General features: G+C 43.7%; 1 protein-coding gene across 2 annotated transcripts; it reads left to right on the top strand.

Moving 5' to 3' along the window:
* The first annotated feature begins 268 nt into the window (after nt 1-268).
* LOC110979643 (uncharacterized) lies at nt 269-20,555 on the top strand. 2 transcript variants are annotated; one of them, XM_022235645.2, is made up of 10 exons: nt 286-407; nt 1,229-1,262; nt 3,219-3,809; nt 5,606-5,777; nt 10,169-10,350; nt 12,271-12,360; nt 13,373-13,630; nt 16,573-16,719; nt 17,863-17,988; nt 18,363-20,555. In XM_022235645.2, exons 3-10 carry the CDS (start codon nt 3,221-3,223, stop codon nt 18,746-18,748), a joined length of 1,950 nt encoding a protein of 649 aa, XP_022091337.2. In that variant the 5' UTR covers nt 286-407; nt 1,229-1,262; nt 3,219-3,220; the 3' UTR covers nt 18,749-20,555. The 2 variants fall into 2 exon arrangements, with proteins under 2 accessions (XP_022091336.2, XP_022091337.2); XM_022235644.2 differs by lacking the exon at nt 1,229-1,262 and having other exon boundaries at nt 269-407.
* Nucleotides 20,556-22,260: the final 1,705 nt, after the last annotated feature.

Below are 22,260 nucleotides of genomic sequence, written 5' to 3'. Positions count from 1 at the left end.
CAATCCCATCCCTTCTCGTCAGAAATAATTTACTTTGGGAAAACGAAGCAAAAAAGAAAGGCCGGAAAACAATTGGAATGCACACGTTGTAGGTGATGGGGCTGGGGACTATAGGTAAAATTCATGAAAGAACATCTCCGTGAATTACGGTCTCTCTACCGTGGTCTGCTCCATAATATCCAGGGGTTGCTCGGAAAAGGCGCCTACGGGCTACGCCATAGGTGCTGGTGTGAACACAATTTTTCATAATTGACCAACAGGTGGCGCTACATACCATTGGCAACTTGGTAAAGTATAAAAATGGCGCTTTGACCGTGAAATTGACGGTCGACCAGATCGTCTATGTTGATTTGTGAGAAGTTCACCAATATTCTGGCGGGTTGAGAAGTAATTGGACAATTCTGCAGGTTGGTTGAAAATTGAGCTTCTCTAATGAGTACAGACTGGGAATCAAAAGGATTTATTAAATCTTCAATTCTGTGAGAATCTGGGGCACAGGCATGAGGAATTAGGAGATGGTCGGCATTTTGGGGGATCACGGTGCATGCTGTGATGAACTGATGAAGCTTGATTCAAAATCCCGGGCCGTGGAGTTCCGTACACGGACATCAGTAATTTTCCCCTGCAGTGTTAAACTAGCCATTAGAAAGCCATAACATGTAAGATTTAGCAAGTTGTTCAGGCCGAGCCTAGTGAGGCACGGACTCTCACTCCCGATCCATCCTTAGCCACACATCCGTATGCGCAATTTCGTGTTGGCATACTGAACATTTTCGGCGCACCCACTTATCATCGTGGGCGCAATTTCTTTTGCACACGAACATGATCCTTGTCCTTTCCATTTTCTAAAAACCATTTATTGAATGATTTCACTCACGTTATTGAGGTATTTTCCAGTCTTTTTGCCTTTATCCATTCAATCTAATGGGCTCGCTCTCACAGTCGCCATCTTTAAAATAAGGTCGTTGAACAATACGTCACTTGATCCCTCATCGTCTCAATGGCTCTTCCATGTCAAGATATATGTAATAAACGGCCTGAGTGATAAGATACTACATGTACCAATGGGCTCTTCCAAAACTTTGGCAGCAGTTTAGATGTCTTGAAATGGAAGAGCCGTCGAGACGATGAGGGGTCAAGTATTGTACCAAACTATGCTTTTGAGGTACATATACATGTAGCTCTACTGACTGGAGCGTCTGTATTCCTCTTTTTGGATTTTGGACAGGATCGTCACACTACACTCCACGCCTGTTCATAGGGTAAGCTTGAAACGGTTCTCGACACACGCACAGCACTTCAGCTTTTCGACGCCTCCTTTCATTCAGATAATAAAGGAGTGAAGAGTTTTCTGGCGCAATAAGTCTATGGGCAAGCATGGTCCTCTAATAAAACCGCAGGAGAGGTCCATATGTAGTCGGGGCACAAGACGTATTGACCAGGAAACAGTCGCTGGCAGCACTCCCAAACATCACAATCAACAAGTCTTGTGTCCAGACCATGTAAAACCTACTCATGCGTATGTCTTGGAGGACCATGCTTGCCCATGGACTTATTGCGCCAGAACTCCTCACACCCGTATTTGAATGAGAGGAGGCAGCGAAAAGTTGAAGTGCTGTGTGTGTGTCGAGCAAAAACGGTCGGATTTTGACAGATTTTGAAGTCAGAAATATCATTGAAGCCCCAACCGTTTGACCTTGGCATTTATGGAAGCCAGTAGGTGGTGATAGAGGGATTTTTGGTGAGTCTTTGGAATTTTGAGAACCGTTTCAACCTTACCCTATGTATAGGCGTGGAGCGTTATTGTGACGATCCCATCTAAAATCGAAAAAGAAGAATACTAACGCTCCACCCAGTAGAGCTACTTTTGAGGATGCTTTTATTGTGTCTGAGTCCTCTGGTCTTGATATTTTGATAATTTTTTTGGAGCCAAGAGTGTTGTATCCGAAAAATTGCACACAACAAACCTGTTAACCCTCCTATGCTGAAGTCACTTTTTGGATCATTTGGTGAACACCTCAAAGAAGCACAGCTGTGTCGTGTTGTGCACTGCGCCAACTGTCCCTCACAGGAATATCAGATTGCACTTTTGTGCTGCCTAACAACTGTGCTTCACTGTTTCATGTGCATCATTGTGCAGTAAACCAAATGCAGTGAAGAGGACTGCACAAAAGACCTTGGGTCATTTTGTGCTGGCAACCTACTGTGTACACACTGAACCTGTGCATGTTTGAGTTCCATACAGAAAATACATGCTCACCAGTGACTGTGGGCGTTTGCGCACATTTGTGCTGTAAAACCAAAAAAGGGCTAAAGGATGCAGAGATTTGTTGATAAAATACAGGCCTACATGCTTGTGAAATTAGAGCATGCATTATTACCACGCTAAATATTGTGTGGGTGAAGTGGCACTTACATGTACGTGAAATGGTATGTGGGCGAAGTGGCCAATGGGTGAAGTAGTAAATGGGCTCAGTGGTTGTGGGCAAAGTGGTAAATGGCTGAAGTGACCAACCTAGCCCCCTCCCCCGACTTCTGAAAAATAGTTGAGCCAATGGGAAAGCAAGCCAATATATGGATGTCGAACATGTAAATGTATGTCATGTGATTATCTTGATTACCTGTAGTGTCAACAGACAAAATCAGAGTTAACAACCATGACAACTTGGAAATGCACTCTAAAGCTGCAATAAAGTATGACCAGACTCATCATATTTAGGAAATTTTATCAAAAAAGGCAAATTTACATCCAGATTCCTGCAGAAAAATACATTTTTTTCAAAGGAACTTGAACTTTGAAGTCTCATCTTAATGTGGAAAGGTGTATTTTTCAAACTATACTGGACTATGTTATCTAAGTTGGTTAAGTATTCTGCGTCTGGCATACTGTTAAAGTTTGTTTGCATTTTTTGGAGAGACACTGTGTGACATTCTTGCTTTACTGCAAACTGTTACAGCTTGTGACATCTATGGATGTTTATCATATTTATGGCATTGCACAACAATGGTCAAAGGTTTTAGTGGACTTTGACAGATGATATCCAGATGTTGACTAATTGTGAAAATTAAATCTTTTGGATCTCAAATAGTAATTGATTAGTAACATAAGTCATGTACCCCTTAATATGACAAGGGTTGGTTTCATATTTGTATTATAATATTAATATTAAGTATTATAATTGACTTATTATAACCAAATTATTTGTCCTGACCACCAGCAATGGACCCTGTTATCAACACCAGTGATGTTCTGGCATCATCACTGGACAGTCTAGCAACTTCCATTGCCTGTGGCTCCACAAGCATGCTGGAGGACACTGTGGCCAGCTCCCTGATGCTGACCAGTCATGGAGTGGCGTCGTCCTTGGGCATCCCCCAGGCCAACCTGGGACTAAGTGGCATGGAGGAGGAGCGTGAGGCAGAGGACCTGCCTATTGGGGCGGGCCGGATGGAGCCCCCCTTCCCAGGATGCGAGGGCGACCTGGACAACCAGTCCATGGTGGGCGGCGATGAGACGGACTCACCAGACATGAGCAACTTGGGCCTGCCTCCGTCAAGCCTGGTAGTAGTCAACCTCCCCAACACCAGTCAGACCTCGCTGGCCACAGCCACGCTCATGCCCATCCTGGTGCTGAGCACCAGCAACGGGATGCAGAAGGGAGGTGGGATGGACTCTTCGCTGATCCTGGACAGGCCTCAGCAGGACTTCAGACAGTTGTTGAGACTGCGAGACCTGGCACATGCCAATCTCATCTGTGCCACACAGGAGAGCATCGCGAAATCATTTGGGGTTACCAACCAAGCTCCAGGTATAATGTCTGTCTTTAGATTTTGAAATGTTCCGCTCCACTCTTTCATAACTTGTAAGCTTTTAAAAGTGTTTGATGGAAAAGGGTGCATCAGGATGTATCCACTGTATAGGTCTGACCACAAACGTAGCTTTGTGTATAAGTCACAATGGTGATATAGGGCAAGTCCCTCACTGCTCTCGCTCTTCACTGTCCATCAGGAAATAGCTGTTTTGAATTGCTGCATGCAACGACAGATTGGTGCATTCACTTTATTTGGAAATAAAAGAAAAATTATCTGCTTATTTTCTGGCATGTTGAGCTAGCGCTAAACCAACTCCAACTTTGGGTCTTGTTTGGTTGGAGCAATGAAGCCACACAGGCATAACCAAAGTTGCCAAAATGTCCTAATCAGTCACCAGAGCAGAAACATTTATGTGGCCACAGGTGTGAAAACACCTCCCAGATCATGTGTATGTGTGTTAAAGGCTTGACCTCAGGCCAGTACATGTACATGCATGTTGTGACCACACTGCCTACTTGCTGTGAGTTGTACAGTAGATTCTCGTTATAGCACTCTCAAGGGGACCTAAGAGAATTGAGCGTTTTAACCACACAGCGCTATAACCGACTGGATGGACGCGCAACATGTGCAGTGCACATGTGCACATGTACTTGTACATGTATAGATTCATGTATCTACATGTACATGTATGTCATGTATGTGAATGTCGTTTACATGTATTGGCAGATGTATGCACCGTATTTTTCAGTGTATATGCCTTGTATCCGTTTATCTCCACGTTTTCCTGACACAGATAAAAAATAACAGCAAATCTCTTCGAAAACCACCATGGGACCTCGTGTATGCCGCATCGCGGCACACGCACTGCATCTACACCCATACCCACCACGACATCCTGACTGCTACCGCGTACCCATTCATGGACAGTCCAATCACTGACTGTTCCCAATAACCATGTGACCACAGAAGGTGATATGTCATTAGAAAACCCAAGTGAAAACAGAACCGACATTTCACACCAAACACAATCGGCGAAAAAATAAGATTTGCTACACGAAGATACCTGTACAGTTTAAGTGGCTGATTTTATTTATCAGTAGAAAGAAACCTTTATGTAACAAAATACTACATGTACATGTAGTATCTCAATGTTGATCATTTGTGTCCCAAACTACGCCACGAGAGTAAATAAAAAGTGGGAAATAATCACTACAATGTCACCACAGGATTGATCTATCTGTGGTGTTCAGAACTCCTACTAAGAAAATGAGAGACTCTTTATGATAAACATTTGCCCAGGCTGGCATCGTGCTGTGGGAAATTTTTGACTAGACTATAAGGACTGTAGTGCATCCCCACAATGTTAGGATCCCAGTAATAAATAATGTTATAGTCTCCACAACTATGGAAAAAGGATGTGTGGTTGTGTATAATTCACACTGAATTTCTCAAAAATTCTCAAGAGTTGTCAAAAATTGCCTAGTGTGTTTTATATCATCAACCATAAGAATACTGTAGTGTAGTTTTTATACCAACTCAGCTGTCAAAACTGCGTGTTCATAGAATCTGAGTGAGATTGTTTTAGAGAACCAAAAAGTGTCTTACCCTGTGCATGTAATACAGCGCTGAATCTTGTCCTGAATGTATGGCGCATCCTTGACAACAGCCCAGGGGAAACCGGAGAGAGAGTGGAACTTTTTTCTCTGGCTGTTAAAATACATGTACATAAATGAAACTCTTGAATAGCAAATGACTTGTAAGAGACAGCTCCTGCATTTCATTCACCTCACAGATGAGAAACACTTGAAGTGTGAGGAATGCGGTCGCAGCTTCAAATCGTCTAGCCACTACAGGTACCACTGTGAGACCCACAAGGGGAACAAAGTGCTCAAGTGCCCTGTGGAAGGGTGTAACAAGCGCTTCGCCTGGCCGGCCCACCTCAAGTATCATACCAGAACACATGCGTAAGTTAAAAACCCAAATTTGGACAAGGGAGATACTTTGGTAGTTCCCTAACTTGAATTGTAACCCCCATGAATGCTGCAAGGTGCAACTGGTGCAAATCTATAAGAACTTTGTTGCTTTGGTCAGTCAAAAAAAGCAAAAACTGTTACTTCTAAGACAATGTGATAGTGTGTTGTAGTAACGGGATAGTGTTGTTAGAGTGAGCAGTTATCTCTGCCTCAGTATACAAAGAATGAATATTTGCCTCACTTGATGAAATTATTCTTTTCACTGCACAAATAGTCATTTTTTTATTTTCTACATCTGAGTAAGACCATGTCGCCTGATTAGTGAATTACATTCTTGCTGTTTCCCCTCTCACTTCACGAAGACAGCGATCAGTTTTAATGGAAAAGTGAAAATCAATCCTTCACAGCTACGGTACCTCCCCTTGGTGTGTCCGGGCAACGTCGATGACGGACAGCGACGGCAATGTCAGCAGTCAGAGGCAGCTGACATTGGGCCGTTTCAGTGTCAAAAACATGAAGAGTCAATCATGTGGTAGCCCCCACAGATTCATGCGTAAGCGCAGTCTAGCAGCAATGTAGGATGACAGGGCAATGATGGAAGATCTGAAGGCACTGCAGGAAACTGTGCCAACTACATGCGATAACACTGCCAGTCATTGCAACGGCCATAAGTCTCCGAGTGGTTCCAAGTTGATGACAAGCAAGCACAAATTTACGATCGGATGCCGTAATGTCACAACCTGTAAGGACGACGCGAAGTTCGTGCATTGTGCGCAATCGCGGTGAAAGAGCTCCATCAACAGTTCTGTATTATCACCGAGACGCATCGCATTGTAAGGACGTCCTTCACCTGTAAGGACGACGCGAAGTTCGTGCATTGTGTGCAATCGCGGTGAAAGAGCTCCATCAACAGTTCTGTATTATCACCGAGACGCATCGCATTGTAAGGACGTCCTTCACCTGTAAGGACGACGTGAAGTTCGTGCATTGTGTGCAATCGCGGTGAAAGAGCTCCATCAACAGTTCTGTATTATCACCGAGACGCATCGCATTTGGAAGCAGACAAATTGATCAATGGCCGACAAACTCAGAGTTGGACAAGTGGAAGCTTGTGTACTCTGGGATGCGGAAGAAATGGATGGCCGGATGTGTTATTTTGCTGGGGCCGGATTGTGAGCCGATGGATTTCAGCACCGTGACGGAGGGGAGGATCTTGCATGCTAGAGTGAGGATTTGGGGCATCAAGCTGAGCTTATGGTTGGTAAACACACCTACCAACCAGCATAGTGTTGCCAGTAAGGCAGCATCTTGGGCGACACTCGGTAAGAGCATCAACGAGATGTGGAAAAAGTACATACATGTATACCTGTTGTGGAAGACAATGGTATCAGGCAACATGAACAGTACATTAGGGGAGGACAGTCCGAAGGTGCCCTTCATCATTCGCAACAATGCTGGTGAGCACTGGACCACTGATATGGGGTATCAGTTTGCAGATTGGCTCTCAGACACAAACCTGTTCACTCTCAACACACTGTACATCACAAAGCTGGCCCATCGAGTGACCTGGAAGTTTTGACGTACTGCAAACCAGTTGGATTACTTCTACCGACTATTTTCTATGTATGTGCATGCGACTCTACCACGCTTATCCAGCTTAAAGTGCTGCATTTGAGACTAATCGTAGGCTGCTGGTTTGTCATCTCCAGGCTCCATCCCGAGCACAGCGTACCAGCATGTTCCAGGGAGTCGCGCCCAAATCGAGGCCCATCCTCAAGTGTCTACATGATGAGTCTCCTGTTCCCTGGCGGTATGCGGAAGACTTACAGCAAGTACTGCCAAGCTTTGACAGTCAGGATGGCTTGATAGTGGAGGAGCTGGACGACCATATCACGGCAGGGATCCACTCAGCAACAACACCAGCAGTACCAACATTTGGCAGCACGGGAGGAAGAGCCTTGAGTCACACCAGAGTTCAGGGAACTGGTTGGGTGGCTAGCTGCAGAGAAGGACAGGTGCAAGTGCAAAAAGCTCTCCAAGAAGCCGAGGAGACAGCAAGTAAGGCTGAAACACTAGTTTCACCACCAGAGAGCTCAGGCAATCACTCCGGCTGCGGAAAACCCCAGGTGGAGGAGTACCGGTTGCTTTGCGAGTGGAGGATGCTGCAAAACAGCAACAAGACACTGGCTACGCCTGACAAGTTATACAAGCATTTCAAGAATCACTTCAAGGAACACCTGTCTCCACGTGCACCTGAACTCAATAACATCTAGGACCACCCGATCCGTCTACCGGACGCTGACACCCCCAAAATCGACATCAGCACTCCCACTCTGGAGGATGTCAAGGACCCGTGTGCACACCTCAAGAACAATTGGTGTATGGATAGTGACCAGGTTGCCGGTGAACAACTCAAGTACGATGAGTCTCCGAAATTACAGAGATACATTGATGCACTTATTGTACGTGCCTGGGAGCACCTCAATTACCCTCCCTACTCCTGTCACAGGTCCACGTGCACCACGAGCATATGATACTTCCATCTCATTTGGGATTCTGGTGGTCGCGAGCATCAACAGATGGCATCTTCATTGCCCGGCAGGTGACCAGCAAAGTGGCGGCTCAGATCTGGGACTGATTTGTTGATGGTCACGCCACATATGACCACTTGCATAGGCCCACGCTATGGAGGATACTGTGAGCCAGGATGGACAAGGTGGCTGGCAAGATCGTGGAGCGCCGTAGCCAGTACCCATCAAGTGTGGGGTCAGGCAGGGGGCCGGAGAGTCATGTGTGGTGTTTAACTACGCGCTCGACTTGGTGCTATGCATGGCACTTCTCCAAATCGTGCAGGAGTGCCTGGAGGCTGGGGTGCAGCATCAGTACGAGACCAACAATGAGTGTATGGATACGGCACAATGTGCTGAATTCACCGCGAGAGGGAGTGGAACACCACCGTTATCACCTACGCATGCAGATGACAGTTTGTTGCTCGGGAAGTCGCAGAAACAGCTAGAGGGCATGATAGGCATTTTGTACAAGACATTCATGAACTACGGCCTGACGATGGCAGGTGACAAGGCTGTAACGATGACATGGAACCTGTCGGAGCCTCGGAGGTGACGAAAACCAGCAAAAACCTGATATCAGTGGGAGGGATGGACCTGGGAAACGTCCGATCGTTCAAATATCTTGGTTACATGCTCTCAGATGAACCGAAAACCCCCCTAATACATCAACCAGCAGATTGGTTCCGCATGGGCAAAATGGGCGGAAATCAAGAGCGTCATGACTCATCACAAGATCAAGTTGTCAATGCGACTCTGGATCCTTGAAGTGACGGTTAGAAGCCCCTTTTCTATGCTGTTCAAACCGACTGCCCGAAAGAAGTCAAACAGGACAGACTCGATAGCCTTTTGGTCAATTTTTGCAGGAAGCTCGTCAAGGTAAATCCTGCAGGAAGGTCAACAAAGGTCAACAAGGTTGGTGAGGAGATCCTAAAAATCTGCAAAACAACCCATAGCAGTGAGGTCTGCCTATTATAAATATTGCACATGTGGTGCATATGCCCAACTCCAGTGAGCAAAAATAGTGGCTCTTTACCTGTGACCTGTGGAAGTCTCTATCACGTAACGTCAGAATGGACGAAATACAGCTTTGGCGCTTGCTCTTCAAGAAAGAGGAGCTCAATGCAGGGCTTAGAAGCCGCGAATCTCGATGGTCGATAAACGACTGATAAGACAAAAACCATCATGATGATGACTTCAGCATAAAATTTTGATAAATATCTGTGCAATATTAAACCAGTAAGTGCATCAATGTACATTTCTGCTTGTCCTGAAAATTCCCCTGAACATTTGACAGCATTTTGGCTTGGCATTAGTAGCACTACAGCACACCATCAATAGAAGGACTTCATGTACCAGGGATTTTAGCATTGTATCAAACAGTGCTGTTACACTGGGCAGCCATGTGTCATGTGTTCGTGATGAAAAATTCATGTCATGTGATTGACCACTCCCCAATCTAATGATTTATTCTTAATTTTGTATGTCGTTTTCTTCTGTTCAAGGATGGAGCGAGGGGGGAAGGGGGGTAGAGGGCCATGGCCCCTCCCAATGAAGCAGCCAAGGAAAGGTTTTTAAAAATATATTGAGAAAGACAATTTCATTTCACTTCTCTCCCTATTAATGAGCCTAGAAATATAGCCTGACCCTTCAGAGAGGCAATAAAAAGGTTACATGAAAAACTCCCAGATTTTTGGGCCCCCTAAAACAGGTTTGTCTTCCCCCTCCTTTGAAAATTTGGTTCCAGATCCTCCCTTGAATCTACGTCAAATTCATTCCAAAATGTCACATGGTATATGTTTGTCTTCTTCACAGCAATGACCGTCCCTACAGGTGCGACATGGATGGCTGCGACAAAACCTTCTACACGCTACAGAGCCTGCATGTCCACATGCGCACTCACACCGGCCACAGGCCATTCAAGTGCACTGAGGAGGATTGTGGGAAGAGCTTCACGACAGCTGGCAACCTCAAGAACCACTTACGAACGCACACAGGTGAGTCGATTGGCTTTTGTGTGTTAGATTTTAAATAGTTCTATCGACTCTGCATATTCCTAGGTAATGCATTTGTTAACCCCTTAACGCAGGTAGGTGGTTACAGCTGCGGCTTTGTGTGAGGATTAGTGCATACCACACGTACATTCTATTCATCATGCACCTGTAGTTTCAAAGTGGGCCTGCTGCTGGACAGGGCTTTTCATACTGGGCATACCACAGCCCAGCAGTCGTGGTCAAAAGAATCCCGGCGTTAAGGGGTTAATGTACGCTCACCACCATTTGAAGCAAGGTATGGGACGGAGAGAACCCCCCGCCTTTGTATTGGTCATTGTTTGATCGGAATCTCAGGAATTCTTTACAGACTTCTTGGGGGGGGGTGTTAGGTAACAACAGTCTAGAGTGTGTATAGGGATTGGACAGGTAAGGGGGGTACCCTTCCGTCCCATATCTTGCCTGGTATACTCACCACATGAGCTTTTCATGATTGTACAAAGTGAAAACATCCAACAGTTCAGGCATAGAACTTTTTGTCATGAGTGACTGACCATGTATGCCCACTTGGTTCACGCATGATGACATGTAGCCACAGAATTCGCAAGTTTAGTTTCTCAGATCTGGGTAATTCCAGAAATTAGGGGTCCATTTTTTGTGTCCCTGTCACATCTGACCTATGATTTTGTAACTTCAGAACACAGTTTCTAAATTCCAAGAGTGATGAATTAACCACTCAGCACCTGGGAGCCCAGTTGGCTGTATATGCATTGCCGGGATGACTGAAATCGAACAAAAGGAACTGGCCTTGTAACAAAAGACCGAGCTCGGAACAAAAGACCGAGCTGCTGGGATTTGACAAAACTTTTCAGCACAGAGTGCTGGTAATCCGTCATTGTTACACTGTTAGGGGAATTCAGAGCCTGTGGATTATCAGCTGAGACAAAAGTACTACAGCACTCCAGAGATGAGCGATACAATACCGCTGCACGCTAATCTGGCCACATTTGTAAAGACACCCCTGCCATTCAGCAACGCACTGGGCCAGTATTGGGAACAAAGGAAACTACGCAACACCGCACCATTGTGGGCTCTCTTTACCGGGCGGCAGGCTTGGCTGCAATACCCTGGCATCCATGGAGGTTGCCTGTCAGATTACAGTAGCCACCAGACAGTCATTCGTTTTGGGTATAAGCGTCCAGTAAATGAATTTTTGAAGAATTTTGAAAACGGAAAATCATGAAAATCGTCCCATATATGCAAACTCCACCTGGCAAGAAGTGGTAAATGCAAATTACCTGTCAAACAAATAGTAATAGTTTGAAATCAATTCCGGTAATATTTCCATGTCAAATAACAAAGGTCAGATGTAACAGGGACACAAAAAATGTCCCACTTTTGGACCCCTAATTTCTGGAATTATCCATGTCTGATACTATAAACAGGGCTGACTGCCTGAAGGTACTTGCAACCATCCCCCCATTAGGTTTAAAAGTAGAAGAGAGGCAGTTCCTTTGAACCGCCTGATAACGAGTGTTGTCCAATCTTCATCCTGTACACACTGGTGGGGTTGGCATCTGTTGGTAGAGATGAAGACGGCTGATCACACAATTGACAACTGCCCCCTGTGCTATCCTTCAAGTGGTCGAACTGGACTTGAGTCCTTGATGACCTGACAAAATGGCTGTCTGGACATACAAGCAACAACAGGAAAGAAGATCCACAAGCCTTAGGATTTCTGTGGAGCCTAGAAATGTTGATGACATTTCCCGTTTTACCATGGCATCAATGTTTCTTTGTTCTCTCTTTGCATGCCTTCCAAACTTCTAGCATCTAGGAAGTTACAAGATCTATTGTCATCTCAAAATTTTGTAAATCTTAGTTTTCAATTTCTGAAGGGGAGTTTATATTTTGTCTGATGCCCAGGAGAGAAGCCATTCATATGTGATCATGATGGATGTATCCAGAGCTTTGCTGAGCATTCAAGCCTCCGCAAACACAAACGTGTCCATACAGGTATATATCATTAATAAATCAAGGTTGCTGTAACTGATAATTCTATAGCTGCATTCGCATTGGACTAAAATAGTAAATAAAAGTATTGCAAGAGCTTGTTAACTTTCTATCATGGTTACTCTTCTGAACGTCTGCATGTGGACTACTTGTGACCTGCATAAAGTCCCTTAGTCATTTGAAACATGGCATGTTTTTCCAGAATACAATGAGGGCGCCCTCCAAGTTACCTTATCATCTGACACTGGGTGTTGCTTCAGGAAAGAAAACATTTGTTTATACCTTGCCGAGTCATCCATTTTGCATCTGCGATGTCCTACATGTATGTATAGTGCATAACCACTTCCTGCCGGGGACTCCGAAATCGGAGACGTGTGGTTTATATGCGTGGCTGGGGTCTGCAAACTCGGACAAAGGAAACAGGGCCCTGTAACAGAAGACCATTCTGCGAACAAAAGACCAGGCTGCTGGGCATTACCGACATTTTTCACTCTCAAAAGTGGTGATAATCCAGCCTTGTTTTGAAACCGTATACCAGGGTTTGGGGCATTGAGAGCGAGCGGATTACCACTGGGGACAAAAGCGCTCCACCACCGCAGCGATGAGCCACACAGCACCGCTGCACGCTAATCTGGCCCCTATTGAAAAGAGGTCAGCAGTGCACTGAGCCAGGTTCGTGAACAAAAGACAGTTATATAACACCGCACAATCTGGGCTCTGTTTACAAGGCTGCAGGCCTGGCTGAAATATTCGGGAGTTAATGAAGTTTACCTGTCAGCGTTAGAATAGTCCCAAAGAGTCCTTCATTTTGGTATAAACGGCCATTAAATGAAATGATGAATTTTTGAAGAATTTTAAAAACGGAAAATCTTGAAAATGAGCCGGCATCTTGTCTTACTCAAGAAAAATCCTCCCGGCAGCAACTGGTTAAAACAAGGAATGCTTTTGCTCTTGTTAACTTCTCCAGGCATATATTCTCTTTCTTCCTCTTTTTTTTACCATTGTTGTCACAAAGGAGCCAAACCATATGAATGCGAAATCTGCTTCAAGGTCTTCTCACAGAGCGGGAGTCGGAACACTCACAAGAGGAAGCATCACAGCCTCTCCAAGATGCAGGCCGCAGCAAGCGGCAGAAATGCCAAGGTGCTGGGGAGGACCAAGGAGGAAGAGGAGGAAGAGCGTACTGAGAGGCAGGAGCAGGGGGGAGCATTAGGCAACCACGGCGTGCTGACAGATGGTCAGAGCGCAAATCAACATGAGATAGGTCTTGCAGGTAAGAGCGTTGACAAGGGATTGGCGGTGTCGTTGAGTTGACCCATCCAGAGGGGTTGTATTCAGGTTATCACAAATCTTCAAGTCAGTCACAAGTTGTTGCAAGTCATGCAGTCAACACAGTCACAGATCTGAAAGTCATCACAAGTCAGTCACAAGTCAATCCCAAGTCAGTCACAACTTGTTCCAAGTCATGCAGTCAACACTGTCAAAGATCTTAAAGTCATCACAAGTCAGTCACAAGTCAGTCACAAGTTGTCACAGGTCATCAAGTCAACAGAACTCATTACAAATCTTACAGTCATCATACTTCAATCACAAATCTTGCAGTTGTCACAAGCTCTCAAGTCATCACAAGTCGTCATAAAGTCAGTCACAAGTCATCAGACCTGTGAGTCAGTCACAATTTGTGGTACCTGTGTGTCAATCAGGATTCATTGCATGTTATCTTACCTGGTAGTCAATATGAGTCATCAGACCTGTGAGTCAGTCACGATTCATCACACATTATCATACCTGTAAGTCGGTCTCAAGCCGTCATACTTGTGAGTCAATCATGATTTTTCTCAAGTCATGATACCTGTGAGTCAATCACGATTCATCACACCTGTGAGCCAATAACGATACATTACAAGTCATCATACATGTGAGTCAGTCACAAGTCATCATACTTGTGAGTCAGTCACAAGTCATCATACATGTGAGTCAGTCACAAGTCATCATACATGTGAGTCAGTCACAAGTCATCATACATGTAAGTCAGTCACAAGTCGTCATACTTGTGAGTCAGTCACAAGTCATCATACATGTGAGTCAGTCACAAGTCATCATACATGTGAGTCAGTCACAAGTCATCATACATGTGAGTCAGTCACAAGTCATCATACATGTGAGTCAGTCACAAGTCGTCATACATGTGAGTCAGTCACAAGTCATCATACATGTGAGTCAGTCACAAGTCATCATACATGTGAGTCAGTCACAAGTCATCATACATGTGAGTCAGTCACAAGTCATCATACATGTGAGTCAGTCACAAGTCATCATACATGTGAGTCAGTCACAAGTCATCATACATGTGAGTCAGTCACAAGTCATCATACATGTGAGTCAGTCACAAGTCATCATACATGTGAGTCAGTCACAAGTCATCATACTTGTGAGTCAGTCACAAGTCATCATACTTGTGAGTCAGTCACAAGTCATCATACACATGAGTCAATCAAGATTCTACTCTTGCATGGTGCACTGTGCAGAGATGCGAACTCATACGATTTAGGCGTAATTTGTACAATTTGTGTAGTCCGTTTATGACTCTACGATCCAGACTAAGATTTTTATGATTTCCAACTCGAAGGTACAAACCATGCAGTTGTGTATAAACTTGACGTAAGCCAGCACGGAGCCGGCCTCATAATGTGCGCATCAGAAATATGTCGCTGGCATCCCGCACTTTGTGCATACAAGCTGTGTGGGTAGAGGTAGAAACCAGCGCTGTTGAATCATTCGTTTGCCCCAATTAACGCTATGATGAACGGGGGGCAAATAGGCACGATTGCACTTATATGCAACATGATTGTGTACGTCAATGCTTGGTACATGTACCAAGATCGTACACACGTACGTGTGTCGAAGATCATGATTATGCTTAAGTTGAATGGATTGGAGTGGAGGACTGTTGAGGATTTGATTCTTGGATATTTGGTGGTGTGGACTTGTTTGCACTGTGGCAACAAGTGAGCTGAAGTTCAGGGACGAATACATTTAAAAAATGGGCGTTTATTGCGAAGTCTTGTCGTGGAGAAGCTTACGTGTTTTGCAATCCATGTAACTGTGACATGATAAATATAGCCCACACTGGATCTTATAACACCTAGAAGCACATTAGTTAGGCCAAGAAAAGCAGCTCTGCTTCTAATCAATAGGGTAGGTAGGTAAGGATTTCGACAATTTTTTTGTGCTGATTGAATGGGATGAAACTTACCAAAAATTGCCACAAAAGTGATGAAAATAATACTTTGCCACAAAAGTGATTAAAATAAAACCTTACCAGAATTAATGTGGAAATCTAATTAACAATTAATTACAATTCACACTTGCACAATGCCAGTCAGGTAAATACAAGTGTTTTGACATGAAAACAATTTGTTGACAGGTGTTTGTTTTGAAAGAAAGGACAACAGGATTTTTTTTAAACCTTCAAAAATTTTATTTTCTAATTTGCTGATAAAAATCTTTTGGGTCGCGCCAAAAAATTGGGGTCTGTCGGGGAACTGGAAGTGCGGTAGGATTACACTGTTTCATTTTGAAAAGTTGGCATCTCTAACTGTGTTCTGTGCAGGAAGAGAAGTTAGATAGAAAATTGTCCATTTTGTGAGCCAAATGTTGGGTGCAAAGTTCATGGAATTTGGGTGTGACAAGAATCACTGTTATAAATGTGTTTTTTTCACCTCAGGAGTGCCTGTTAACAATCATTTCTCGACAATTGAAACGTGGAGTATCAACAGAAAATGAATTTCATCAAAGCAGGTTGAATGTGTACAGATCTCAGCATTGAGAAATTCTGAATTGACTGAAATTTCAGGTCCTTACAAATACTGTCAAATGAAAAGTATTTTCCAAAAAGTCTAAAGCAGAGGTAAGATTTTAAAAATTAGATTTTTGGGATTTGACATGCTCATCTCAGCCGGTGTACAGCTGGGAATTCAAAAAGGTGATGGAATTCCTAACCAAAAAGCTGTTTTATGGTGTTTTCCAATTGGTCATGGTATGTATTGAAAAATTCCAGAATATAAAGGGAATCAGCTGAGTTGTGGAAACTTTGTATGTCTGTCGTAGAGATGTGTGCAGCTCCTGACCTCACAGCTCTGTATGGGCAGTTGATTGCTCAGTATATCACCCCAATGTATATGCTGTTTTTTTTTTCCATCCCTTGTTTGCCAGAAATAACCTTGCCAAACCCGGAGCACGTCAACTCATCCCTACAGACCATGACCACGGTGGGAGTGGCCGATACAGACATGAATATATCCTCTCACACCTCAATGGCAGAGCATGACGGAATCTCATTGGCTCATTCCATGCTTGGAGGTAGGTTGATTCCAAAAAAAAGAGTTTTGGAATTCAAAATGGAGGATGGACTAGATGGTGGTTTTTGAAACAAGAGGTTTTAAAATTACATCCTTTTTGATCATTCATCTTTGAAACAAAACACAAAAACTACAACCCCTTGTGTGAATCTGCTGCATGCACAACAGAATGAAATGGCAGTTAAAAGCTGTTGTATGCCTGGGTATTGCAAAAGGGGGCAAGGGGAGGGTGCTTGCCGACCACCCCCTCCCAAAAAAAAGGGAAATAAAAAGGGAAAAAAAGAAAAAGTTAAAGACTTGGGGAAAAAAGGAGGAAATACAAGTTAATTAACAAGGTTGCTTGAAAATACCTTGGTATTGACCCTTTCATTATTACTGGTTTGTCAGTTTACTGCTAATGAGTGCCCCCCCCCCCAGGTGTGGACAAAACCTTGGCAATGCTCATGGCTTTATGGTAGCAGAATGCATGGTGTGACTGCATCATACAAGGCCGGTGTGTGTCCAGCACACTGCGCAGTTTAGGGAAACCCCAGTTGCATTTTGTTGTTGCTTGTTTTGGGTTTAGCAGCGTTACCATCTCAGCTGTGTCATATTTGTCGCATGTAGCAAGCAGCCCAGAAAAATGTGCAGTACTTGGGGTTAGGCCCCTCCCCAAAAGTCTTTCGTCTCTGGTCAGCGCGCGTCCATTTCAAGCATGCCTGTCAATTTCTTTTTTCTCTGCGAGAGCTGCAACAGCGCCCTCTATTGCCACACTGCCTCAACAGTTTTGTGGGCAGCTCGATCTTTTACTCAGGGTGGTAGAACCCTGATGAGATCAGTGTTGAACAATGATAGCAAACCATGGATACGAAGTTGTTTGTTGCTGGTCTAGTCCCATGACTCGACAATGTGTGTCTGCAAATGTCTGTACAATCCAAACCTGGAGGAGGGGGAAAAAAAAGCTGTGTCGCCGGCATCGATTCCGGAACATCAGTCAGACCAGAGACAAGTTATTTTGGGGGGGCTTAAGGGTCTGGAACTTCTGACCCTGAAGCCTTGCAGGTACCCCAAAATTTCTTGTGGTCAAATCAACCAACAAACTTTTTCACGAATTTTTCATTTGTTTATGATTTCATGAATTTACTGCATTCATTGTTCTTGGCAGGTGTAACCTTGACCAACCATCAACAAGCCCAAGGGACAGGTCACTCCATACAGACTGAGGACCAAGATAATGACATGTCCATGCTGACCCATGGCAGCATGACCCTATCTCATTCAATTCTAGAAGGTAAAGATTAGACTGGCAGAGTGATGAAACCATGTGGACTTGTGATAGCATGATTCTAACTCAGTGATACCATGGTTACTAATTGATAGCTATTCTGTTGCAACACAAGGATGATAACCGGTACACAGTTGTGCTATCAACCCATAGCATGATGTCCAATTATATATACCGACAGTGATACTGAAGTGCTTTTGTGCACATTGTGAGGAAAGAAGTAATCGTGTATTTTGCAGGTTGAATATTAAACTTTTTTCTGATGAAAGGGACATATGTAGAACACCCTGTCAAGCTGTCACCAAAAGCCTGTGACTTCCATGTCAAGATATAATGAGTGCCCCTGATATTTTTAAAAACAATTTTCACTTGGTTTCCAGTCACAACAGACTTGGATCAGGGCAGCAGCTGCAAAGGCGATTCCGGCCAGCAGTGTACCAGTTCCAACCCTGGCAATGTAGTGGTCCTCGCAGAGCCGAACCACACCCATGACCCCACCCACGACCACGCCCTGGGCATGATGTCCGACCCGGGCCAATTTACCGTCAGCCACCAGCCATCGGCTGCCGAGGACATGGTCTACAACAATGCCATGTTGCAGTCGGCAGCCAGTATGGTAGATCAGGATCACGGGGAGCATGATGTGGATATCCCTGTATCAGCAATAGAGGTCAATGATCACCATCATCACCACCATGACCTCCAGGAAGGTGATATTGTCATCACGTGGCGATCATGTAACAGTGACAGTGATTTAAGCATTTGAGTTTAAGCTTGGAAAGCCAAACTTATTTCACTCAGAATTCTGTCTTGTGGGAATTTCTGTTAATTGTACTCAGTAGAGAACTGTAGTCATCGCTCGTTTGGTGTATATTTAATGGACATATTACTTTTCTAAGTAGGACTTGTCCAAATGTTGTGTCATTCACCATTACCACCTTTACCCTAGAGATAGTGATATTTTCCTTATAATGAGAGGATTTGCTTGTCTTGATTGAAGGCTGATATGGCAGAAAAAACAAAAATGAAAAGTCAGTGTCTTTTGTGACCAGATCAGTGAGGAAGAGTCTCTTAAGTTGGTTACCCACTTTGGGAGTGAATATGTGGAAGAGTACAGCCTGATTATGCAGCATTTATAATAAACCATCCAGTTGGGTGATCTGATTGGAGGAAATATGTCACAGAAGATACCGGTATACACTGCACCTTCTCCTTTTCTTGGTGCAAGATTGTAATGTTATAAAAGTAACTGAAATGCAGTGAAGCAATGTGCAATTTTCAGTAATACAGGAAACTTTAAATGTAGCATTTAGAGTTATACTTCCCTACTATCAAGTGTTGACGTACAAATTGCCATTCATCTTCTAGCCCCAGTCACCAAGTTATTTTTCTGTCGTCTGCAATACTCATTCAACACAAATATAACGTGCACAATCCTGTTTCAGATGTACTTTTCACAATGTTAAATTACAGTTCATTGCGTTCGCAAGCACAGATTTACTTGCCATTTGTGAATGAATCATGCAAGCACAGACCACACGTGCCGGATTTATTTCCTGTGCCATCCACATGCCAATATTGGAGAATTCATCATATTGATGCCTGTGTACTGTCAAGTCTTGTTAAAACAAAGTTACAGGGACCAGACAACTTGCTTTGTTACAACCAGAGCTTTGTTTTGACAGGATTGGAAAATAAAAGAAAAACAAATTCAAGAAACTGGGATTCTCAGAATTTGGTCTTTATAACAGTGTTTTGTTATAAAAGTGTTCTTTATATACCAAGTCGACCGAACAAGTATTAGGCTTTGTTGTGTAGGACAAATTTTATCTATAGTCCCCCCCCAAAATAAAATGCTTGGAGTATTTGTGGAGTTATTCTAACCACTTAAACTTGTTGACCAGTGCAGGGCATAAGCTTGTATACTCTAGTGGTAAGTTTGAAGGGTTTTCAGAGGGTTAAGGAGTATGGTGTATTAAGGGGTAATAAATGATAACTTTTGGTAGAATTGTAGGTGCAGCATTACATCTTTTTACTTGGAGCATAAAGGCCACTAATGATTGAAATGAACTGGAACAGTTGGGACTATGCTCTAGCTCACAATTCGATAGGTTTTAATTGACTGTCTGCCAGTCCCTTGAAAGCTGACAGAATGCTTAGTACTAAACCAGATGATATTTACACTTAATGTATGTGAACATTATTGTTCCTGACATTACATGACACCAGCAGCTGGTGAGAAGAATTTTAAAGGCCTACATATTTGCCATGAGAAACTATTTAAAGCCAAAGTGTTGCCTCAGGACCTTGTCCGAGTCGAGTGAATTAAGTACCTCTCGGTGCTGAATTGGCTACAGTTTTTGTACCTTAAATTTCTTAAATTTGCTGAATTGCAAGTGTGCTGCTGCTGCTGTTACTGTATTCATAAAAGAATGTTGCTTGTAACGTTTTATTCATGCATTGAAGTACAAATGTACAGTATTTAAGCAAAATTTAAGTGATTGGCTCAAGGTAAAGAAGTCAAAATTGTTGTTTATTGGCAGAATAAAATATGGATCATGAAAACAATGGAATATACGGACATACTCTAGTGTTCGTGTTTGTGAAGAATTTGTGAATAATTGGGTCAGGAACAGTGAAGTAAATTGGGGGGGGGATCAAAGGGGACCCTACTCAACGCTGTGATCCCTCCCACTGCATGAACCCCCCTCGCTCAGAAATCAGAGAAGGAAAACATTTGGTGTTAGTCCGCCTCGGTCATGTTTAAAGTATGACCAAACCCATTGCATGTCCCCTCCAGAGAGTGAAGGCCCCCAAGCGTCACCCTGCAAAATGTACCCCAGTTACGCCACTTGGACTAGTCAGAGAGAGAGATGATGGCTTAAGTTATTTTCTGATTCAGGGAGATGCCATACTGGTGATGGCACAACATTCATGTACATGTTCCCTCAATTTTGGATAGCATTCTTGCATATCACGACACCTTTTGGCTTAAGGGGCATTTTTAATGTGTACGCACAATTTGTGCTCTAGCGTGGTACCTGCATATGACTTATAAATCTGGTAGCTGGATAGGGCCACAGCTGAGTAGCTTACATATGATATGCGGTGCTTCATGTGAGGACACACAAAAAGACATCACAGAAAACATTTGTTCTTCCGGTCATCCATTGATATGAAAGAGCCAACTATTTTTATTTCCTCATCATCACCATTCAGAATTTGGCAATATGTTTATCATTTATCATGAGCCCATTTATGGGCATCTGCCTGCTTAAGGCAGGCATGCACTGGAATTGTGTTCATACATAGGGTTGGGAATAACTCCTGCCTCATCAACTTACGCTGTGTTTAAAAACAGTTCGACATAAAGAAGCCACTGAAACTGAGAAGGGCTGGGTTGGATAGGTTTGAGTTCACTTGTTGGCTACACAGTGGATTCTACCAAAATGACATACATAATTCTATCATTCTTCCCCACTGTTGTTCTTGTAATCAGACTTGACTTGAATAGCCTCTTTAGATATTTTCAGTTATGTTGAACTTTGCATGCGTACACGGCAGTTGTACACACACTGAGCTTAGCCTGGTATTGGAGGATGATAGCACTGCACTGGGCTACTTGGAGAAGGTAATTTCTTTTGGATTGCTTCAAAACCGAATTACACTCTGGTAAATCCCCCCCCCATTAGTAAATGAGACCACTTATTACCCCACCACCCCTTTATTACCCTATGTTTGCAACATTCATAATAAAATAAAGGCATGTAGGCCTATGGCCTCGTGACTGGCGTTTGTAAGTCAACATGTAAAAAGTACCTGTATACGTAGGGTCAGGGGTTACATCAAGCCACTGTAACCCACTACATCTCTCCGCCCAGGAGTATGATCTTAAGGTGAACCAGCACAGACAGATATTAGTTTGCCCCACGGAGTATATAACAAACCTGGACTTGCAACGCCTTTGTATGAAAAAGAAGCCAACCAGCGGCCATTTTACTGAGCCGAATACAAAAGTGTGGGTCGGCCCCCTTCTAGTGAAGTCAGGAAGAACAAACTTGAAGGCGGGCATTGCCAGGAAAGCTTTGTATTCGGCTCGGTATAATGGCCACAAGTGGATTCATCTATAAGCTGATTAAGGGCATTGCGAGTCCAGATTTATTATACATCCGTGGTTTGCCCATTAATCACAGCAAGACTGAACAATCCTCACATAACCCTAACCATTCATGTTTCCCTAGTGAGCAGGACTCATTATAGTAACCACTTTGCGAGTGT

The sequence above is a fragment of the Acanthaster planci genome, linkage group LG01 (assembly GCF_054643075.1).
Source record: "Acanthaster planci isolate LZ-2023a linkage group LG01, COTS_SCS, whole genome shotgun sequence".
Classification (NCBI taxonomy): Eukaryota; Metazoa; Echinodermata; class Asteroidea; order Valvatida; family Acanthasteridae; genus Acanthaster; species Acanthaster planci.
This window is presented reverse-complemented; position numbering and strand designations above follow the sequence as displayed.